This window comes from Cladophialophora immunda, assembly GCF_000835495.1.
Source record: "Cladophialophora immunda strain CBS 83496 unplaced genomic scaffold supercont1.3, whole genome shotgun sequence".
NCBI lineage: Eukaryota > Fungi > Ascomycota > Eurotiomycetes > Chaetothyriales > Herpotrichiellaceae > Cladophialophora > Cladophialophora immunda.
Window position 1 is genome coordinate 2,794,351 of NW_015622543.1, and position 16,479 is coordinate 2,810,829.

At 53.2% G+C, this 16,479-nt stretch overlaps 8 protein-coding genes across 8 annotated transcripts; 6 read left to right on the forward strand and 2 right to left on the reverse strand.

Moving 5' to 3' along the window:
- Positions 1 to 13: 13 nt before the first annotated feature.
- PV07_05414 (uncharacterized protein) lies at positions 14 to 1,977 on the reverse strand. The gene has a single exon (XM_016392308.1). It carries the CDS (start codon positions 1,894 to 1,896, stop codon positions 265 to 267), a length of 1,632 nt encoding a protein of 543 aa, XP_016249827.1. The 5' UTR covers positions 1,897 to 1,977; the 3' UTR covers positions 14 to 264.
- A 368-nt stretch (positions 1,978 to 2,345) lies between these two features.
- Positions 2,346 to 3,368, forward strand: PV07_05415 (uncharacterized protein; the record flags this gene model as incomplete). The annotated part of the gene is made up of 1 exon (XM_016392309.1): positions 2,346 to 3,368. Exon 1 carries the CDS (start codon positions 2,469 to 2,471, stop codon positions 3,366 to 3,368), a length of 900 nt encoding a protein of 299 aa, XP_016249828.1. The 5' UTR covers positions 2,346 to 2,468.
- A 1,851-nt stretch (positions 3,369 to 5,219) lies between these two features.
- On the forward strand, positions 5,220 to 7,060 carry PV07_05416 (uncharacterized protein; the record flags this gene model as incomplete). The annotated part of the gene is made up of 2 exons (XM_016392310.1): positions 5,220 to 5,474; positions 5,541 to 7,060. Exons 1-2 carry the CDS (start codon positions 5,297 to 5,299, stop codon positions 7,058 to 7,060), a joined length of 1,698 nt encoding a protein of 565 aa, XP_016249829.1. The 5' UTR covers positions 5,220 to 5,296.
- Positions 7,061 to 7,574: 514 nt separating this feature from the next.
- PV07_05417 (uncharacterized protein) lies at positions 7,575 to 9,139 on the forward strand (the record flags this gene model as incomplete). The annotated part of the gene is made up of 3 exons (XM_016392311.1): positions 7,575 to 8,031; positions 8,091 to 8,263; positions 8,315 to 9,139. 3 exons carry the CDS (start codon positions 7,575 to 7,577, stop codon positions 9,137 to 9,139), a joined length of 1,455 nt encoding a protein of 484 aa, XP_016249830.1.
- A 192-nt stretch (positions 9,140 to 9,331) lies between these two features.
- PV07_05418 (uncharacterized protein) lies at positions 9,332 to 11,604 on the forward strand. Its single transcript, XM_016392312.1, has 2 exons — positions 9,332 to 10,030; positions 10,079 to 11,604. Exons 1-2 carry the CDS (start codon positions 9,854 to 9,856, stop codon positions 11,576 to 11,578), a joined length of 1,677 nt encoding a protein of 558 aa, XP_016249831.1. The 5' UTR covers positions 9,332 to 9,853; the 3' UTR covers positions 11,579 to 11,604.
- A 296-nt stretch (positions 11,605 to 11,900) lies between these two features.
- On the forward strand, positions 11,901 to 13,031 carry PV07_05419 (uncharacterized protein; the record flags this gene model as incomplete). The annotated part of the gene is made up of 3 exons (XM_016392313.1): positions 11,901 to 12,254; positions 12,317 to 12,770; positions 12,850 to 13,031. The coding sequence occupies 3 exons, from the start codon at positions 11,901 to 11,903 to the stop codon at positions 13,029 to 13,031; spliced, it is 990 nt and encodes a 329-aa protein (XP_016249832.1).
- A 427-nt stretch (positions 13,032 to 13,458) lies between these two features.
- PV07_05420 (uncharacterized protein) lies at positions 13,459 to 14,817 on the forward strand (the record flags this gene model as incomplete). The annotated part of the gene is made up of 1 exon (XM_016392314.1): positions 13,459 to 14,817. The coding sequence occupies one exon, from the start codon at positions 13,459 to 13,461 to the stop codon at positions 14,815 to 14,817; it is 1,359 nt and encodes a 452-aa protein (XP_016249833.1).
- Positions 14,818 to 15,086: 269 nt separating this feature from the next.
- Positions 15,087 to 16,446, reverse strand: PV07_05421 (uncharacterized protein). The gene has a single exon (XM_016392315.1). The coding sequence runs from the start codon at positions 16,304 to 16,306 to the stop codon at positions 15,395 to 15,397; it is 912 nt and encodes a 303-aa protein (XP_016249834.1). The 5' UTR covers positions 16,307 to 16,446; the 3' UTR covers positions 15,087 to 15,394.
- Positions 16,447 to 16,479: the final 33 nt, after the last annotated feature.

The window sequence follows — 16,479 nt, forward strand, 5'->3', positions numbered from 1 at the left end:
AATTTGATAAAGCATCAAGCACTTTTTTGCTCCGCGATTCAGATGTCATCGATCTACAAAGCGGCATCGCTCAACTTCCTCAAATAGGCAGGCATCCGTTGCCGCTATCGTACAACTAACAGCTGCCACCATCTTGTTACCAAGTATCCATGTGCCACAGCCAACGAGAAGACTTGACAAATAATTCATCCCAGATGCATGGAAATCATCCATGCGGTCTCAAGCCGTAGTGGCCCCCAGATCGTGCGCCTCCCCAACCAGACATCACTCAATAACAGCAGCAGTCCTTCGATCCCTCTTAAGAGGCGAGAACGCAGCCAGTGGTTTCCCTTTGCCCACACTTTTTGCCTTGAGATTGATGCGGCCCATGACGCCTCCTTTGCCGGCAAGCCCACCTCCTAGACTCCTGATCTTAGGTGCGGGCGCGGTGTCCTCTTCGTCAAATATGTTGGCACGTTTGGCCGATGTCTTTTGCTTTCGTAGAGGCTCTTTCGCCTCCTGAGTTGAGGTGTCGGTACTCTCCGTTTGCTCTGTATTCTCCTTGTTCGTCCTCTGGCCTTCACTATTATGCGTATCTTCTCGATCACTTTCCATGTCCGAGACTTTTTCAATGAGTTTGTCGGGCTGTGAATTTTTGGCTATGTTATTTGCTTTTGAATTGGTTGTTTCTTTCAGAGGCTGAGCGCCTTTTCGCCTGGCTGCTGGTGCGGTGAGCTTTTTCCCAATAGTCTGCTTTCTCTTTGGAGGTTGAACCGTGGGCGCCTCATCCTCGTCCTCGTCCTGGTCCGCGTCTGCCCCTTCCACGAGCTGATCGGCATTCGCGTTGTCCTCCTTTCGCCCTTCGACGTCGTTCTCGGCAGGCGTTTCTGGCAAGATGCTGAGAGTGCGGTTCAAGAAGGGTGTGATGGAAAAGTTCGATTTGTCCCCGACATTAACTGAAATCCGAGGCTTCTTTGCGGCATGACCGCCATTTCCTGGTGTGCCAATGGTCATGTCTGGATCAAATCTAGCAACGTTTCTCTTCCTAGGATTGGCCGTGCTTCCTGCCCCATTAAGTCTTGCCTTGGTCATCTCAGAAGAGTGTGCCATCTGGGCTGCCTGCAGTTTCTCGATTTCGTCTTGCGCGTCCTTAAGTTGGTCCTTTGTAGATCGGAGTTTGTTGCGGAAAGCATTCAGCTTGCCTTCTAAGACCTCTTTCTCGTTTTCCCAGTCGCTCGTTCTCTTCCTGCTCTCCCGTTCCGTTTTTTGTGCATCCCGCTGTGTTTTCGCAAGCTCTTTTCTCAACCCCTGAACCTCTTCCATTAACTCCGAATCTTCGCGGCTGGTAGACTTTTCCTGTGCTTTGAGCCTCTGGACTGCTCGTTTCTCGGTCTCAAGCTCAACTTGGAGTGAACTGACCTCCCGCTGCAGAGCCAGCTTTTCGGAGAGGAGTTTCTGGTACGCCGCGTTTTGGGATCTCAGGTGCTCAAGTTCCGGTTTGAGGGTGTTTAACTCTCTGGACAAGGCCAGCTTTTCGGCAAGGAGCTTGCTTGCATCGTTACTCGCAGCATTCAACACATTAACTTCTGTTTTCAAGTATTCCAGGTCGCGCAAGCGTGCCTTGAGATCCATTTGGGCTTGTTGAAAGTCCGCCTCCGCGTCGGCCAGACGTCCATTTAGCTCCTCATTAACCTCCTGTAAATGATGCTGCTCATCCTCTCCGCTCTCCGCTTGTTCTTGCAGCTCATCATTCTCGTGTTCCAATAGCAAGAGCTGGATGCGCAATCCGCGAACTCGTTCTTCTTCGTAGATGCGTTCCGCGTCTCTCAAAGCGCGCTCGTAAGTAAGCTCAAGTTTGGTGCTTTGAATAGATTGCGCGATTTCGGCCGTGTCCATGCATGATAACTCTGTGTCCATTGTCGAATAGCGCCCCAGCGAAGGAATAGGTTCGGTATGATGCAGTTCAGTGATGCTGGAGAGGACTGGTAGGCCTTGCAGTGTTTTGCGTTTATTTACAACCAACTGAAAATGGACTAATGCACTGCCTCCAGCGCCGCCCAATGACGGGGCATGTCTCGTCAGACTTTCCTGAATAGTTCAGCCTCGGTCACTCCAACGCGCCTCTGCCTGCGGCTTCACGCCTGATCGTCCGCTGATCCAATTATTGACTGCCACAAGGACACCGAACCGCCCTTCACGGACACACCAAGAGTCACTAAATTCCACTCATCCTATGCGCGGACTCTTGTTCCAACATAGTGCGGTGTTGCGGAGTCCTTGCCTCTCCCCCTCTCTTGCCTCTCCGCCATTTTCATGCTGATATTTGGGGTACGTATAACGCGGCGTAGCAACACAAGAGTCGGCATAAGCATGACGCTTGGATCCAGAGCTGCCTGCAAACTGCAACCATCCATGCTCCTCCCTTGTTGAACCTCTGTGACTTCTCTTCTCCCCAAATACAATCGCACCGGGCTTTGTCTAGAGCAACCATGGCAGAAGTTGTCCTCCCAACCCCCGCCACGCTGGAAGAAGCGCTTCGGAAAGTTGCTCTTGTGACCGGGGCAGCAAGTGGAATAGGCCTTGCAACTGCGCGACTATTTGCCCAGCACGGTGCGAAGGTTATTCTGGTTGATCTGGATGCAAATAGGCTGCAAGATGTGGCGCGAAGTATTGGCCACGAGTGCGATTCTTATGCGTGTGACGTCTCGTCGTGGGAGCAACAAGTCGCCCTATTTGATTGGGTAACTGGCAGATACGGACCTCCAGAGATAGTGTGTCTGAATGCTGGCATCGATCCCGAGCTTGCAGCCTCGGAGTCAGCGTCGGGCAAGGAGCGAGTTGCAAGCAACTTCCTCGCAGACGAGTATGAACCCTCTGGCAATGCGAGTCAAGTGTCCGAAGAAAGTCGACCACTTGTCAAGCCACCGCCAAAAGTGATTCTCGACGTGAACTTCTATGGCGTCCTTTATGGGATCAAATTGGCGGTGTATCATCTTGGAGATGGCCGAGGGGGCCGGATCATCATTACCGGATCTGCTGCCTCATACATTCCCGTCACGTATCAAGACGTTTATGTGGCATCGAAGCACGCTCTCATGGGGCTGATGCGCAGCACATCCCGAAGAGAAGAGCTGAGAGAGAAGAAGGTTTCCATCGCTATGGTAGGGCCATGGCTTACACGGACTGCCTTGACCGCCAATCTACCGCCAGAGGCAACTCAAGGACACGAAGCGAGTGAACCAGAAGATGTTGCCTTGGGAATTGCATATCTTGCAACAGCAGAGAAGGATGCAGATATCAATGGCAAGTGTTTGTGGGTTAGAGGCAAGAGGTGCATCGAGATTGAGGGAGCATACGAGAAATGGCTGGCACAGATGATGGAGATATAGTCAGGGCTTGTAGTGCTCAATGTATGCAGGGAAGCCCAAGTGTCTCCAAACTTTTTAGCAGTAGCCAGAAGAAAACCCTGATTCTACCAGGATCGGAGAAGGAAGTGTCTCATTCCCCCTATTGGCATAGAAATTGCTATGTTCATCCTGACATGGTATCGTTGAGTTGTATGACGTCTGCTTGCGTCGCAATTCACGCCCGACCTTGAAACCACCTCCATGACTCTCACATTCACCTTCACCTTCACCTTGAACTTGACCTTCACTTTCGATCGTACCAACGCTTCATCCTTCCTGCAAGTGTGTGGCGGTTTCTTCTCCCATCGTCAGAAGCATGACACAGTTCAATCGACACTGAGTGGGAAGCAGCTCTCAATCACCGTTGCAAAGACCCGACGCACTCAACGAAGCTACAACCTAGGAAAGGCTTGTACTAGAGCTACAGGTCACCAGACTCGGCCGAAACGAATACGCGTGCGGAAATGACACGCGTGGTGGAGCAATCATGTCGACACTCCCTGCTTCGCCAGAAAGGATCCATCTCGCAGGGCCAACACCAAGTTCTGCACAGGTTGAGCAACCTCCCAACGGCTATGCCAACGTAGTGAGCAATGGACCCGGCTTCAGTTGTCAATGGTGGATCAAGAAAATCGGAAGAGATGGTTGACTCAGGCACAAGGGTTCGAAACATGCGCCGTGTGTTGGATCGCGAACTGTGCTCCTCAAAACCCTGCGGGAGCCTGATCCTCTCGCCAACAATCTCACGACAAATCCCTAATCTCGGACTTGCATAACCCGTCGGCAGGCTCCCACCACCATTGGGACGTCCTGTCTTCTTTGTCAGCGAAACTCAGCAATGTCTTTTGGTGGGCCCCAGCTGTGAGCGGCATATCGGGACCTGAAGTATATTACTCTACGGATTTAGGATTCATGGGGCGGTGACTGATTCGGCTTCTTGACACACCCGAGTTCCCGTTTCAGAGGTGGACCTCGCCGTTCTCGTTCTTTGGAGCAGGTCTGTCCTCCTTAGTCTGGGTCTTCCGGCACCCGCATCTGCGTGTCTTGCATCTCTGTGGAGTAGAGCTACTGTTCCCGGTAAGGAGGTCACCATCCCCCATCTTCCTCGTTTCTTCCTAACAAAGACCAAGTGATGTTGACCAACCAGTAGGAAGGCCAATGCCTGGAATCGGCATGGCGTCTCGGCACGCATATCCTTCGTCCTGCATATTGGCCCCTCGGGAACAATTTTGTCGTCTCTCACTGAAGTGTCTGACTCCATATCAATCTGGACATATGTCCCGAGACTGCTTCTTCTCAACCAATCGTGGGCGGTCGCCTTTGTTTGTCAATCCATCCTTATGAGGGTACTTCCCAAAGTAATTGACAGAATATCGTCGGACGGACTTGAAGACTTGGCCGTTGCCGGGCTTCGCTATGTTGTGCTACGCAGAGACAACCGGCTAGCACTGGATATGCCTTCCTCGCCTCAATTGTTATCGGGAGGCAAACCAACCTGTTCGCTTATTAACTCCAATCATGAGGCTGGCCATTCCATTGCTCAGCGTTGATAATGAATGTATTTCCCAATTCCGTAAAGGCCCGTACCGCTTACCGAGAGCCAAAGTCTCATGTTGCAAAAACCAGCGGAGAGTTGAGACTCTTCATGTCTCCTCGATATCGATCAGAAATCCAGAAGTCAAGCACGTGCTGCTCGTTTAGCGAGCCCTACACTGCTCTATCAACCCTCAGCTGACTTTATATGCAAGGATATTAGCTCAGCACTTCTCCCTGAATTTGACCCTTCTGCTAGCATGGGCTCTCAAGGTTTATATTGCAAAGAGCCGCCCCATTCCCGGCCTGGATTTGGTCTGCATTCGTCCAAATACTTCTTTTGGAAAGTGCCAAGTGGATGACACGAACACGAGATCATGCGTTCTTCCAGATTCACCACCGTGAGATTTGTGCCACAGCTTGATTCCAAAGCAACGCAAGTCGAGAGGGAACTTGAGATCGCAAACCAAAAATCACATGCTGCGAGATGGTCCCATGAAAAGCGCAAGAAGAGGAAGCAGGAGCAAAAAGAACATTTGCTAAATGAAGCACAAGGCAAGTCGATGCGTCTCTGATTCCGCCATCTGTGTACTCCAGATTGACAGATTCGTCTCTCCTCAGGTCATTACGCAAGCGTCAACAATAGGCATTTGACGGATCAGCAACAGGATATACGTGGGCCCGGTCGCTTAGTATTCTACAGAGCAGACCACCTTTTGCAACGATGGGACCTTCACACCGCCCGAGACGACAGCCCGAGTCTGCTGGAAATTCTACCTGGTGGTAACTCGGACCCCTTCAATGCTCAGGCTCTCCAGATCACTCCTCAGGTCAACAAACTCATCACCTTCATAAGAGATGGCTATCTGCCTGGGGTTTATATCACTTCTTACATGAGGTTCAAAGACGCTCCGCGTGGAGCTCCGATGCTCACCACGATCGGCGAGGGATTTCACGTCTTCGCTCGACGTACCGTGGCAAAAGTGTGGAATTCTATGAAGGAAGAATTCTCAGATGAGGGACGGGCGCTGTCGTGGTGTTCCAGCTACATGCCAGTTCTGGCAAAGTTCTCCTCGCCAGACACCGCTCGTGATCTGCATTTTCTTGCCATCAAGATGCGGACGAAGAGCATGAAGATTCTGAAAACCAGAATCGAGAAGCTATCGCTTGACATCCCGCCGGATATATCGTTGGTCTCACAGATTGTCTCGCTCTTTCGGGCAGCCTGCAAGGAGAACGACATCCCCGCGGCAAAGATTCATGCGAATATCATACAACGTCTGGTTGACAGGGTCGAGACTCCGGATCTCCATATTCGAACCTTGTTCATGACTTGCATGAACAATGACACGGAGTTGGCTATAGCCCAAATGCGAAACACGTTCTTCGATTTTGAGAACTGGGTGCAGAAGCAGATTGCTCGATTTTGGGTGGAAACGCCAGAGACACACATGCCTCAGTTGCCGGCTGAATACAAGGCGCTGCACAGCAGTGTGCGACTGCATGCCACTCGCCAGGCATCTATCAGGCTTCGTCAGTACTTATTCGTCCGATCGACGACTGTCGATTTAAATGATCCAGAAGACCTCAATCGCACTGACGCGGTCTACACGATCTTCACAACGTACTCTCAGTACGATTCTGGGGCCTTGATCAATGCCTACATTAATCTCATCGCCGGCAAGGGCTACAAAATGAAGGAGTCTCTTCGTTATATCGAAGCATCGCTGGCACTTACAACATTGCACATATTGCGACGAGGGATCTTCGAAGCCACCGTCTACGGCTGTGACCACCGGACTAGCCACCACATGATCACCATAAATCATCTCGAGGGCACGATGCAAAAAGCTTTGAGTATAGCAACAACAGATGAACTGGCCCGATATCGCGAGGCTCTGTTGTGGGTCTTCTTCTATGGTGCAAGGTTCGAGTGGCGTGTAAATGAAAAGATCAAAGACATTATGCCACCAAGAACCTGGTTTACCAAGATGTTCGCGCGACAGGCAGAGATCCTGGAGCTGACTGAGTGGCCTCAGGCACGAGACACCCTCAGCCATTTCGTGTTCTACGAGTTCTTAGAGCCATATCTGGCCACATGGTTCGCAGAGACGTTGGCCGGCAACGAGCCGCCTCAATGAATGGGGATCAGGGCGTGGCAAAGCGTCGCATATAGTCGCCGTCCATGATAGGGCATCCCGACCCGATCTATTCTTATATGTGCACGGGGTGCATGGATCATACCTCGACTCGACCAAAATTTCCAGCACAGAGACAGTCAAGGAATCAACTTATCACTACCGACATGTAACCAAGGACGGGGATCTCCTTTGCATAAGAATTCTCAGTGTCGACTGTCCAATGCCATTGGGATATTGGAGATGGTGTTTCCCAATCCGGCCGCCAGAATCACGCAATCTGCCATGAGATTTGCACCACAACCGTTCAGCCGATCCTTCCCACAACGCCTCGATTCAGCGCGATTGATCCAAATGTTCAATGCTCACCTTCCTACACCGATATCGCGTATGTATATGAACCGCTCTATCCCCTGCACTGACCGCCGACTCATGTCTACGCTTCTGTTATAATCTCTCCTTTCTTCTGAAGCACAGCCTGTCTTTCAAAACGGGCGAGTGCAATCAGCAAGAGAACATGGCCGCAATCGAAAAACCCCCTGTCGACGGTTCCAACACCACAGAAAAAGATGCCCCCCCAACTGATTTCGACGAAAGTCTTGGAGGCCATATCAATGAGCGAGCCCTCGTGCGAAAACTCGATATCACCCTTCTTCCAGCCCTGACCTCGCTGTATCTTCTTTCATTTCTCGACAGGAGCAATGTCGGCAATGCACGCATCGAGGGTTTGGCGACTGACTTACACATGACGGGGGACCAATATCTGACCGGACTCACGCTTTACTTCATCGGATACGTCCTCTTCGAGGTTCCTTGTAATCTGATTTTGAAAATGTGGAAACCGAAATTTTGGTTGCCCACACTGACGCTCGTGTGGGGTGTTGTCAGTACGCTCATGGGTGTCACTCAATCCCGTGCTGGCTTCTTTGTTGTTCGGTTCTTCTTGGGTGTGGCTGAATCCGGGCTATTCCCAGGTATGCTTGCCACTCTCTGTGAGCCTTAGCTGGGTTGGGCTGACGACATATCTCGACAGGCATCGTCTTCTACCTCTCAATGTGGTACAAGCGAAATGAACGGCAGTTTCGGGTGGCTCTGTTCTTCAGCGCGGCGTCGCTGGCCGGGGCTTTTGGGGGTATTCTCGCATGGGGTATTGCTCACATGAGAGGTGTCGGTGGCTATAATGGCTGGAGATGGATATTTATTCTGGTGAGCAATCCCATTCAAAGCTGCAGTGCGGCTTGCTGAGGGGTTCCACAGGAAGGTCTACTTACCGTTGTCGTCTCGATTGCTGCGTACTTCTTCATCCACAACTACCCAGATACGGCGAAGTTCTTGAACAACGAGGAACGAGAGTACATCCAGCACCGTCTCAAGGCCGACAGCGATGCAACCCAGGATGAAAAGTTGGACTGGAATAACGTCAAAAAGGCCTTCACCGATATCAAATGCTACCTCTATGCCCTCGGATTTCACACACTCTCGCTGCCACTCTACACGCTTTCACTCTTTCTTCCGACCATCATCAAGTCTCTCGGATATTCATCAGCGGAAGCGCAACTTATGACCATACCACCTTATGCAATCGCATTTTTCCTCACCATCGGCCTTGCGGTGCTCTCCGAGAGGTATTGCCGCCGGACCCCATTTATCCTCATGTCCTCATCGCTTGCCATTATCGGATACATCTTGCTTTTAAGCGACCCACGGCCTGGCGTGTCGTATGTGGGGATAATATTCGCTGCAGCCGGCATCTATCCGTCGGTGGCCTTGACGCTTGCCTGGCCGGCAAACAACGTCAGTGGACAGACAAAGAGAGCCGTTGCCAATGCGCTACAGATCTCGCTGGGGAATCTGGGAGCCGTGCTTGGCACCCAGCTCTATCGAACAGAAACAGCGCCGCGGTACTTTCTGGGACACTCATTCGCCCTGGCGTACATGGTAGCGAACTTGGTCGTGACTACGACTCTGTGGCTGGTGTTGAAAAGGCAGAATGAGCGAAGAGAAGCGAAGGCAACAGAGAACGGGCATCCTGACGGGCCCTGGCTTGGAGATGAGGATCCGCGGTGGAGGTTTCACTTGTGAAGACTTGGCGGTGTCAAGCTCTCGCTTGACGATAGCATTTCATCAAGCAGCCGAGCCAGCGACGTCCTGAATGCAGACGATATTTTAGCCTCAGATGGAAATGGGGTGCCTCTTGACTTTACAAATAGGTTTGGTCTATTTTCTCCATCGACGATTGATGATTATCCTTGAACACTCCGTTACACTCTATCGGGGCCGTAAACCGTTAGGACGTCTGACACCACGTGAGCGCAGGGATAAACACGGGCCGCAGCAGCCTCAACTTGAGTCAGCAAAGTCTCAACGGTGCCAGACGGCGCCAGCTAGCGAGCCTCACCAACCGTTGAAGCAGCAGTTGGCGGGCAGTGGTTGTGCTCTGTGGCTCTGCCCGGCCATTCAAAAGTACAGCTTTCTTCCGCTGCTGACTCTGCATTCCCGTGGCTGCAGGTCCCATTCCACCCATGGGAAATTCATCTCTGATGCTTCTGGACTGGCGGCCTTGTACCGTAGCCGAGATGCTGCTGGTTGACGGGGGTTGGCCGCCGTCCGTACCTGGTAGGGCGGTGGGCGCAGATGGGCTCATGAAGAGGGATTCTTAAAGTCCAAACAAGATGCCCCATCCATCCATCCATCAAGATTCAAGAGGATCCATTCCCACAGGAAACTCTCGCTCTTTTGGCCCTATCCAGACCTCCGCTCTCACCTCAAGTTCTGACCTATTTCCCCCACGGCGCGATGGAGGCCATCTTGTGGGTCAACTACGATGCTCAGAACATGAATACATTGCCTCACCGGCAGCAGGTTTACGCGCACATCCAGAACAACTATCGCAGCTGGAAGCGAAAGGAGAACGTCAGAGCCTTGCGCGCCTCGGCTATGATTCCAGGAAGAAATCAGCAGCGGCAATCGGGGGTAAGTATCAACTCTGCCCTGGTAACAGGATGTCTGATATGAGAACAGCATAGAAATGGTCCGCCCAAGAACAACGCCGCCATCGACCATCCACCAAAGACCGGCCAGAGTGCAGACAGCCATGACGAGAACAGACGGCTCATAGCTATACAGGCTCGACGGCGCCAGCTCCTGTCTCCTGTAACCGTCCTCAACAAAGGCAATTCCGATCCGTTCGGAGCGTGCGCAATCCCCATCACCGTGGAAGAGAACAGCATCTTGACTTTCTACCGGGATATTCTTCTGCCTGCAGCGTGGCGGCTTGACGCCAAATCCAAACAAAACCTTGCAAGTGCCCGTGCCAAAGCTGACTGGGAGGTCTGCACGGCAGGGTTACGGGATGAGGGAACAGCTCTGGCTTTCATCGGCAGCAACGCTTCGCTGGTCGCAATGTGCACAGGATCCGAAACTCGTCGGGGCAAGTTCCTGCAGCAGAAGTCGCTGGTCTGTCGTGCCAAAAGCACGGCTGCGTTGCGGCAGAAACTGGCCCGCGTCTCCAAAGTCGACCCATGGATCTGGTGGCACATTTTCATGATCTGGTCCGCCGAGATTGCGGCGGAGAATGTGATCGCAGCACGAATGCATGGACAAATGCTGAGCAAGCTGGTAGACGAGCACTTCCAGCAGGGTGGAGGCCTTTTCGACAGGCTCGATGAGATAGGATTGGCCATGGTCGAGCTTTTGTTTTTCTTCCTCTACGCAGACATGAACATGGCGACACAGCTCTTGACCCGACCTGCTTTTGACGTCTATGAGTGGCTGCCGAAGGTCTTCAAGCCATTTCTTCGGGCCATCGAGCCCATCCTTGCCCCTGCGCCGTTGGATTTTTGCCATCTTGACCCGACAATCGACTCGGAAGAGATGACGACTTGCGTCAAGTCGTGTCGCGAGATATTTGCACGATGGCGCCGAAGGTGGTCTGACGGGCTTCCTGCCAAATCTGCCACGATGCACCTTGGCTGGGGCCAGTATAGATGGTGCATTGCTCTGGGCAGACTGGTGAATCGCTATTGCAGATTCAAGGAGCTGTCCGAGACCGCTTCAGGGCCAGAGTTGGACTATGACTACGCTCAGCAATACATGTCCATCAGCGCTGTCAAGTGGTCAAGGGCTCTCACCTTTCAAAACCACGTCTGCGGCAAGAACATTTGGGCGGGGAATGTGCTGGAAACGTTGCGACCTCTGCTCGAGAAGAGCGAGCGACCCAGGGGCAGTTCCGCCTGGCAGAAATGGAAGAATGCAAGGCTCTGGGCGTTCTACGTCGGTGCGATATACGAAGGCCGACAGCAGCAGCCTGCGTTGAGTAACGAGTTATTTGACGGCTGGTTCCATGAACAGTTTGCCCGCCAGGCCCACGACATGGGACTTTCAACATGGGAGGATACCGTACCCATTCTGAGCGGATTTCTCTTCGACAGCTCGGCTTCTGAAACGCAAAATTCGTGGTTCCAAGAGACCATGAGGTTGAAGGCCGCATCGATGGCGGGGACTCCTGTGCGAGACAAATAGAGCCTTGCGTAGGCCAAATAGTCCGGGTGACAAGCTTAAGGCAATATGTGCCTTGAATAAATTCCCACATCTCTTGCGAGGATTGAGATTAACTTCTGAATCTATCCTTCGTAGAGATCACTGTATCTTCAATTCGGAAAGAGAGGTGGAAGTCGCGCAAGACACAACGGAGGAAGCATTCGCGGCATTCTCCTGATTCCCATGGTTCGTAAAAGGTGCAACTTTGCCGAAGAGTTCAATTGAACACCCTGTCTCGCAGTCTGCAGTTCACCAACGCCCCTCTCCCATATCTACACTCGATCACCCTGCTTAGGCCAAAGATATGCGTCTCTTCAGACTGCTGGCGTTGACAGCGCTTTCCCTGACCGCCGCCGTCTCCGCGAAAAAGGCTGCCACCACCAGCAAATTTGACACCTACTTCGCCAAACAGGCCTCCTCCGGACCTTTCGAACTCGACGAGAAAAGCTACAATGAATTGACAGCCTCACCGCGGGACTACTCCCTTGCTGTGCTGCTTACTGCCCGAGACGCTAAATATGCATGTGGGATTTGTCGAGACTTCGATCCCGAATGGAGCATTTTGGGGAGAAGCTGGCAGAAGGGCGATCGTAACGGGGACAAGCGGGTGCTTCTGAGCACGCTTGATTTCGACCAGGGGAGGAACGTTTTCATGAAGGTTTGTTGATGGCATTCAATCTCGGACGGGGAGAAGTCGTTGCTGACAGACCTCCCGTACAGCTCCAACTCCAAACCGCCCCTGTCCTCCTCTTCTTCCCTCCCACAGTCGGCGAGCACGCCAAACCTGAAGGGCAACCCCTCCGACTCGACTTTCTCAGTCCGCAAACGGCTGAAGGCGTCTACGGCTGGCTCCTGCGACATCTTCCTGCCGGCGATTATCCTCACATTGTCCGACCCGTCAACTATGCAAGAATTGGCGCCTTTCTCACCATAGCCTTGGGCCTGTTTACATTCATTACCGTTGCATATCCCTATCTGATGCCAATTATTCAGAACCGCAACCTCTGGGCGGGCATCAGTCTGATCATGATCTTGCTCTTCACTAGTGGACATATGTTCAATCATATCCGCAGGGTACCGTATGTCGCTGGAAATGGACGAGGTGGAATCAGTTACTTTGCTGGCGGATTTCAGAATCAGTATGGGATGGAGACACAGATTGTGGCTGCAATGTGTAAGTTTCCGGCCCATGCCACGCAGTCAAGAAAGAGGGTTTCCATATGGACCTTTTGCTAATGGTTGTCAACTCCCAGATGCACTTCTTGCCTTTGCAACGATCAATCTAGCTCTGCGAGTGCCGCGGATCAAGGACCCTAAGACCCAGCAAGCAGCAGTCATCATCTGGGCCGCGGTTCTTTTCGGGATGTATAGCTTCTTGATGAGTGTCTTTCGGGTCAAGAACGGTGGCTATCCTTTCTGGCTGCCACCATTCTGATCACGGCCTGAGACAGCGAAGGATGAAGAATTGTGTGTATTATGCATTAAGCCACGAGCTTTGAAAAAGTGTGTATTTAGAGGGCATGGAATCTTAGGTGCTTGACTGATAGAACGGAAACATCTTGACCGCCAAAAGCCATTGTGATCAACTTTAACGACTCCTGAATCTGTCCAGCCTTGAGTCTTGCAGGCTTGGGTGATTTCCCCAACTTTTTTGTTGGAAAATGCGGAGCAGCGAAGATCACCTTTCCTGACCCTTTTTCCCTTGTTGATGGTTTGATTTCGCTACTGGCACGGAATTTGCTCTCTTGAGTAGACTTCCTTTTGAATATTGTTATAGAGTATACCCAAGAACCCTGAAAATTGTTTCTGTTAGCTGTTTCGTTGGGAGCCTTTGTCTCTTCCCCAGCCCATTCTCATCAGCCATGGAAGACTTCTCCCAGTCACGAGGGGACGACGATCTATTCGACGACGAAATCATTCCCTTTGACGACTCGCCTTCTCCAGAGAAAGTCACCGCTCAACTCGAGCAGGTCTCGCTTGAGCCCTCTGCGGATGCCGCACCTCCTCCGCCTGTCGCTGCCGAACCTTCTACACCGGCACCCGAGCCCGCACCTGCGGAACCTCTGACCCCGACTGAATCATCGTTCCCGGTGTTCAAGCCCAAGCAGAGAGGCAGAGGTGGCCATGGAGCTGGACGCGGGGACTCGAGTAGGAAGATTGCTATTGGGTTGGAGGATTCCAAGTGGGCAACAGCGCCAGCAGGAAAAGGCTCAGAGCCCGGGGCGTCTGGCAAAGATACGAAATCTACACGGCCACACGGGCGACGAGGTCGACACACTCCGGAAGCAAACGCCACCCCCTCCGAACCAACGGTGGCCCAGCCGCCTGCTGAAGACGCAACGTCGTCACCAACGACCGCCGCCGCCGCTGCTCCCAGAAACATACCCACCGGTCCGTCAAACACTGCTCTCCGCACCCCCGCGGTGCGTGGTGACCGTCTCTCCACCGGCGGAATCCGGCCACCGAAACTCTCGGACGAAGAACTAAGTGCCAAACTGGCCGCCGCGAAGGAACGGTCACAGTCCCTTGCCGCGGCGCACGCGAGGGCGCAAGCGGACGCGGCAAACTTTGAGGAGAGAGAACGGCAAGCGAAACAGAGGAGGGAGAGGGATATCAAGGACAGGAGGGTGATGGAGGGGGAGAGGGAGAAGAATCGCCAGAGGAAGATGGCGGGCCAGCTGGGTAGGGAGTGGGATCGGGACAAGGACGAACAGCAGCAGGTCAATGGGAGGGGAGGGAGGAGAGGATACACAGGGCCCCCTCCGGGCGAGGACCAGGATGATTTGAAAATGTACGAGTGGCACGAGGACCGGGGACGAGGACGAGGGAGGGGAAGAGGCGGCAGGGGCGGAGGAAGGGGGAGAGGTCGAGGCGGTGGTCCCCGAGGAGGCGGCGGCTTCGGCCACAATGGCGACGGTTTCGCTCACCAACAGCAGCAGCAGCCGGATTGGTCCGTGGACACCGACTTTCCTTCACTCCCTGGCTCCAACACCGCCACGAGAAAGGAATCCGCTGCCGCCGCCGGCGACGCGAATGCAAGCGCTACAGCCTCCAAACCGAGTCCGAGGCGCTGGGATTCCACAGGCTCGGGCTCAGGCTGGGGCTCGGGCGATGTAGGAGGAGGAGGCGGCGGCGGCGGTGGTGGAGGGTCCTGGGCCGAGCAGGTCGAGTCCAGCGAGCTCAATGCCGAGAACACGAGCAAGCCCAAGACGTTCTGGTAGTGACAGAGGGCCAGGCGGCAGAGGCAGAGGCAGAGGCGAGAGGCAGATCAGGTTCTGGCTCATGGGGGCTCGCGTTGAGGTTTCGTCCGTTGGCTTGCTGGTCGTTGGTCGTTGTATAGGGACCTCGGTATTTGAGCATGCTCGTTTGCATATCACACACACTGTTTAGGTACGCACTATATACACACTTACACGTATGCATTACACACACCGACTGGAGACTGCAAATAGCAATGGTACACTCAGTAGAGCGTACCGTGGACCGTGGACCGCGTACCAAAAGACTATGCATTTCAGGGTATCTTTTTGCTCTTTTCGTGGGCGTCTTCCCCCGTGCTTCCCTCAACGCGAACAAGGAAGCCAGCCATAAACCGGGGGAAACGAGAGAATCGACCTTGAGCCTAGTAGTAATAGTAGTAACAAGTTCCCCATCCGGTCCGCGCCTGGTTCTTGTGTTATTTCGCCTGACCCCGAAGCCCGATTTCCCCACCCGCTATGCGTCGCAATGATGTTTCATGACCACGAATCCAGAAGGCACGTCGTCGTTGCTCATTAGAGGAGGAGAGGAGCGGCGACTCTACCACCGCCCCCTTCCTCGTCCGCGATATCCCCCGCCACCCCTGCCATAGCCGCCGCCTCCTCCTCGACCATATCCCCCACCACCTCTGCCCCATCCGCCACCACCACCATCACCGTATCCTCCATCGTCGTAGCCTCTTGGTCCGGTGGGGCTCCCGCTCGTATTCTCCTCCTGCTGCCTCACCGGTGGTGGCCCTCGTCCTTTCAGTTCTTTCTGCAGCGCCTCGTGCGTCCGCCGCATCTGCGCATACCCAAGGTGCATTTTCCCGTAGAAGTGGTCAGCCAGGCGCCTGTCATTGTCCAGTCTGGATAAATATGCGCCACAGACATCGCACACTTGTAATTTCTGGTGCCCCGATGGACCTGACGTGTCTGAGAGCGACTTCAGGTCCCGCTCGGCTTGTTCTTTGGCCAGTTTGGCGGTTCGGACTTTGTGGAATTCGGTGCAGGCCAGACTCACGGATCCCATCTCTGCGAGACAACTGACTTCGAGAAGACCCGTGTTGATGGTCTTGGTGAGATCGGATATCAGTTTGAGGAGGTTGTTCGTCTGCCGTATCTCGTCTGGGGTCTTCTCTAATCGCCGTTGTGCCTGGTCGATCCTTCTATTGCAGTCGTCAATGTATTTCTGCATATCCCGCATATAGTCGTATTCGAATCCATATTTTTGTTTCTCTGCTGGAGGGAGGCCGTCGTATTCCATCTTCAGGTTCTCCGGGTGGGTCTTGGGGCAAGGGCCTAGGTCTTGCTTTGTGTTTGTGAAGAGGTCGTGGGGACATGTTCCCACCAAATATGAACGGCAGACAGTCGGCGAAGTAAGGGTGAGGTTTGCAGATTTGGAGGAAGAGCTCATTCCCATGAATTGGTCGCCCATCAGCTGCTCAAGCAGCTTGCGCTGCTCGGCCGCCATGGTGAGGGATGACTCGAGATCTGGAGCGCCTCTTCAAGCCTTCTTAGTCTTAAGGGACAGTTTGAATAGTGATCGGATAGAGTCCGACTTGTATGGCACGTGTGCTGTAGGAAATGTTGTTGCGCTGCGCAGAATCCAAGTCCGCAAATGGAGAGAAAGAAGTGGTGGAGGAA

Coding starts and splice junctions, on each gene's coding strand:
- PV07_05414 (XM_016392308.1), bottom strand. CDS start 1,896: ATGGACACAGAGTTATCATGCATGGACACGGCCGAAATCGCGCAATCT.
- PV07_05418 (XM_016392312.1), top strand. CDS start 9,854: ATGGAGGCCATCTTGTGGGTCAACTACGATGCTCAGAACATGAATACA. Junction 10,031..10,078: donor ATCAGCAGCGGCAATCGGGG/GTAAGTATCAAC, acceptor ATATGAGAACAG/CATAGAAATGGTCCGCCCAA.
- PV07_05421 (XM_016392315.1), bottom strand. CDS start 16,306: ATGGCGGCCGAGCAGCGCAAGCTGCTTGAGCAGCTGATGGGCGACCAA.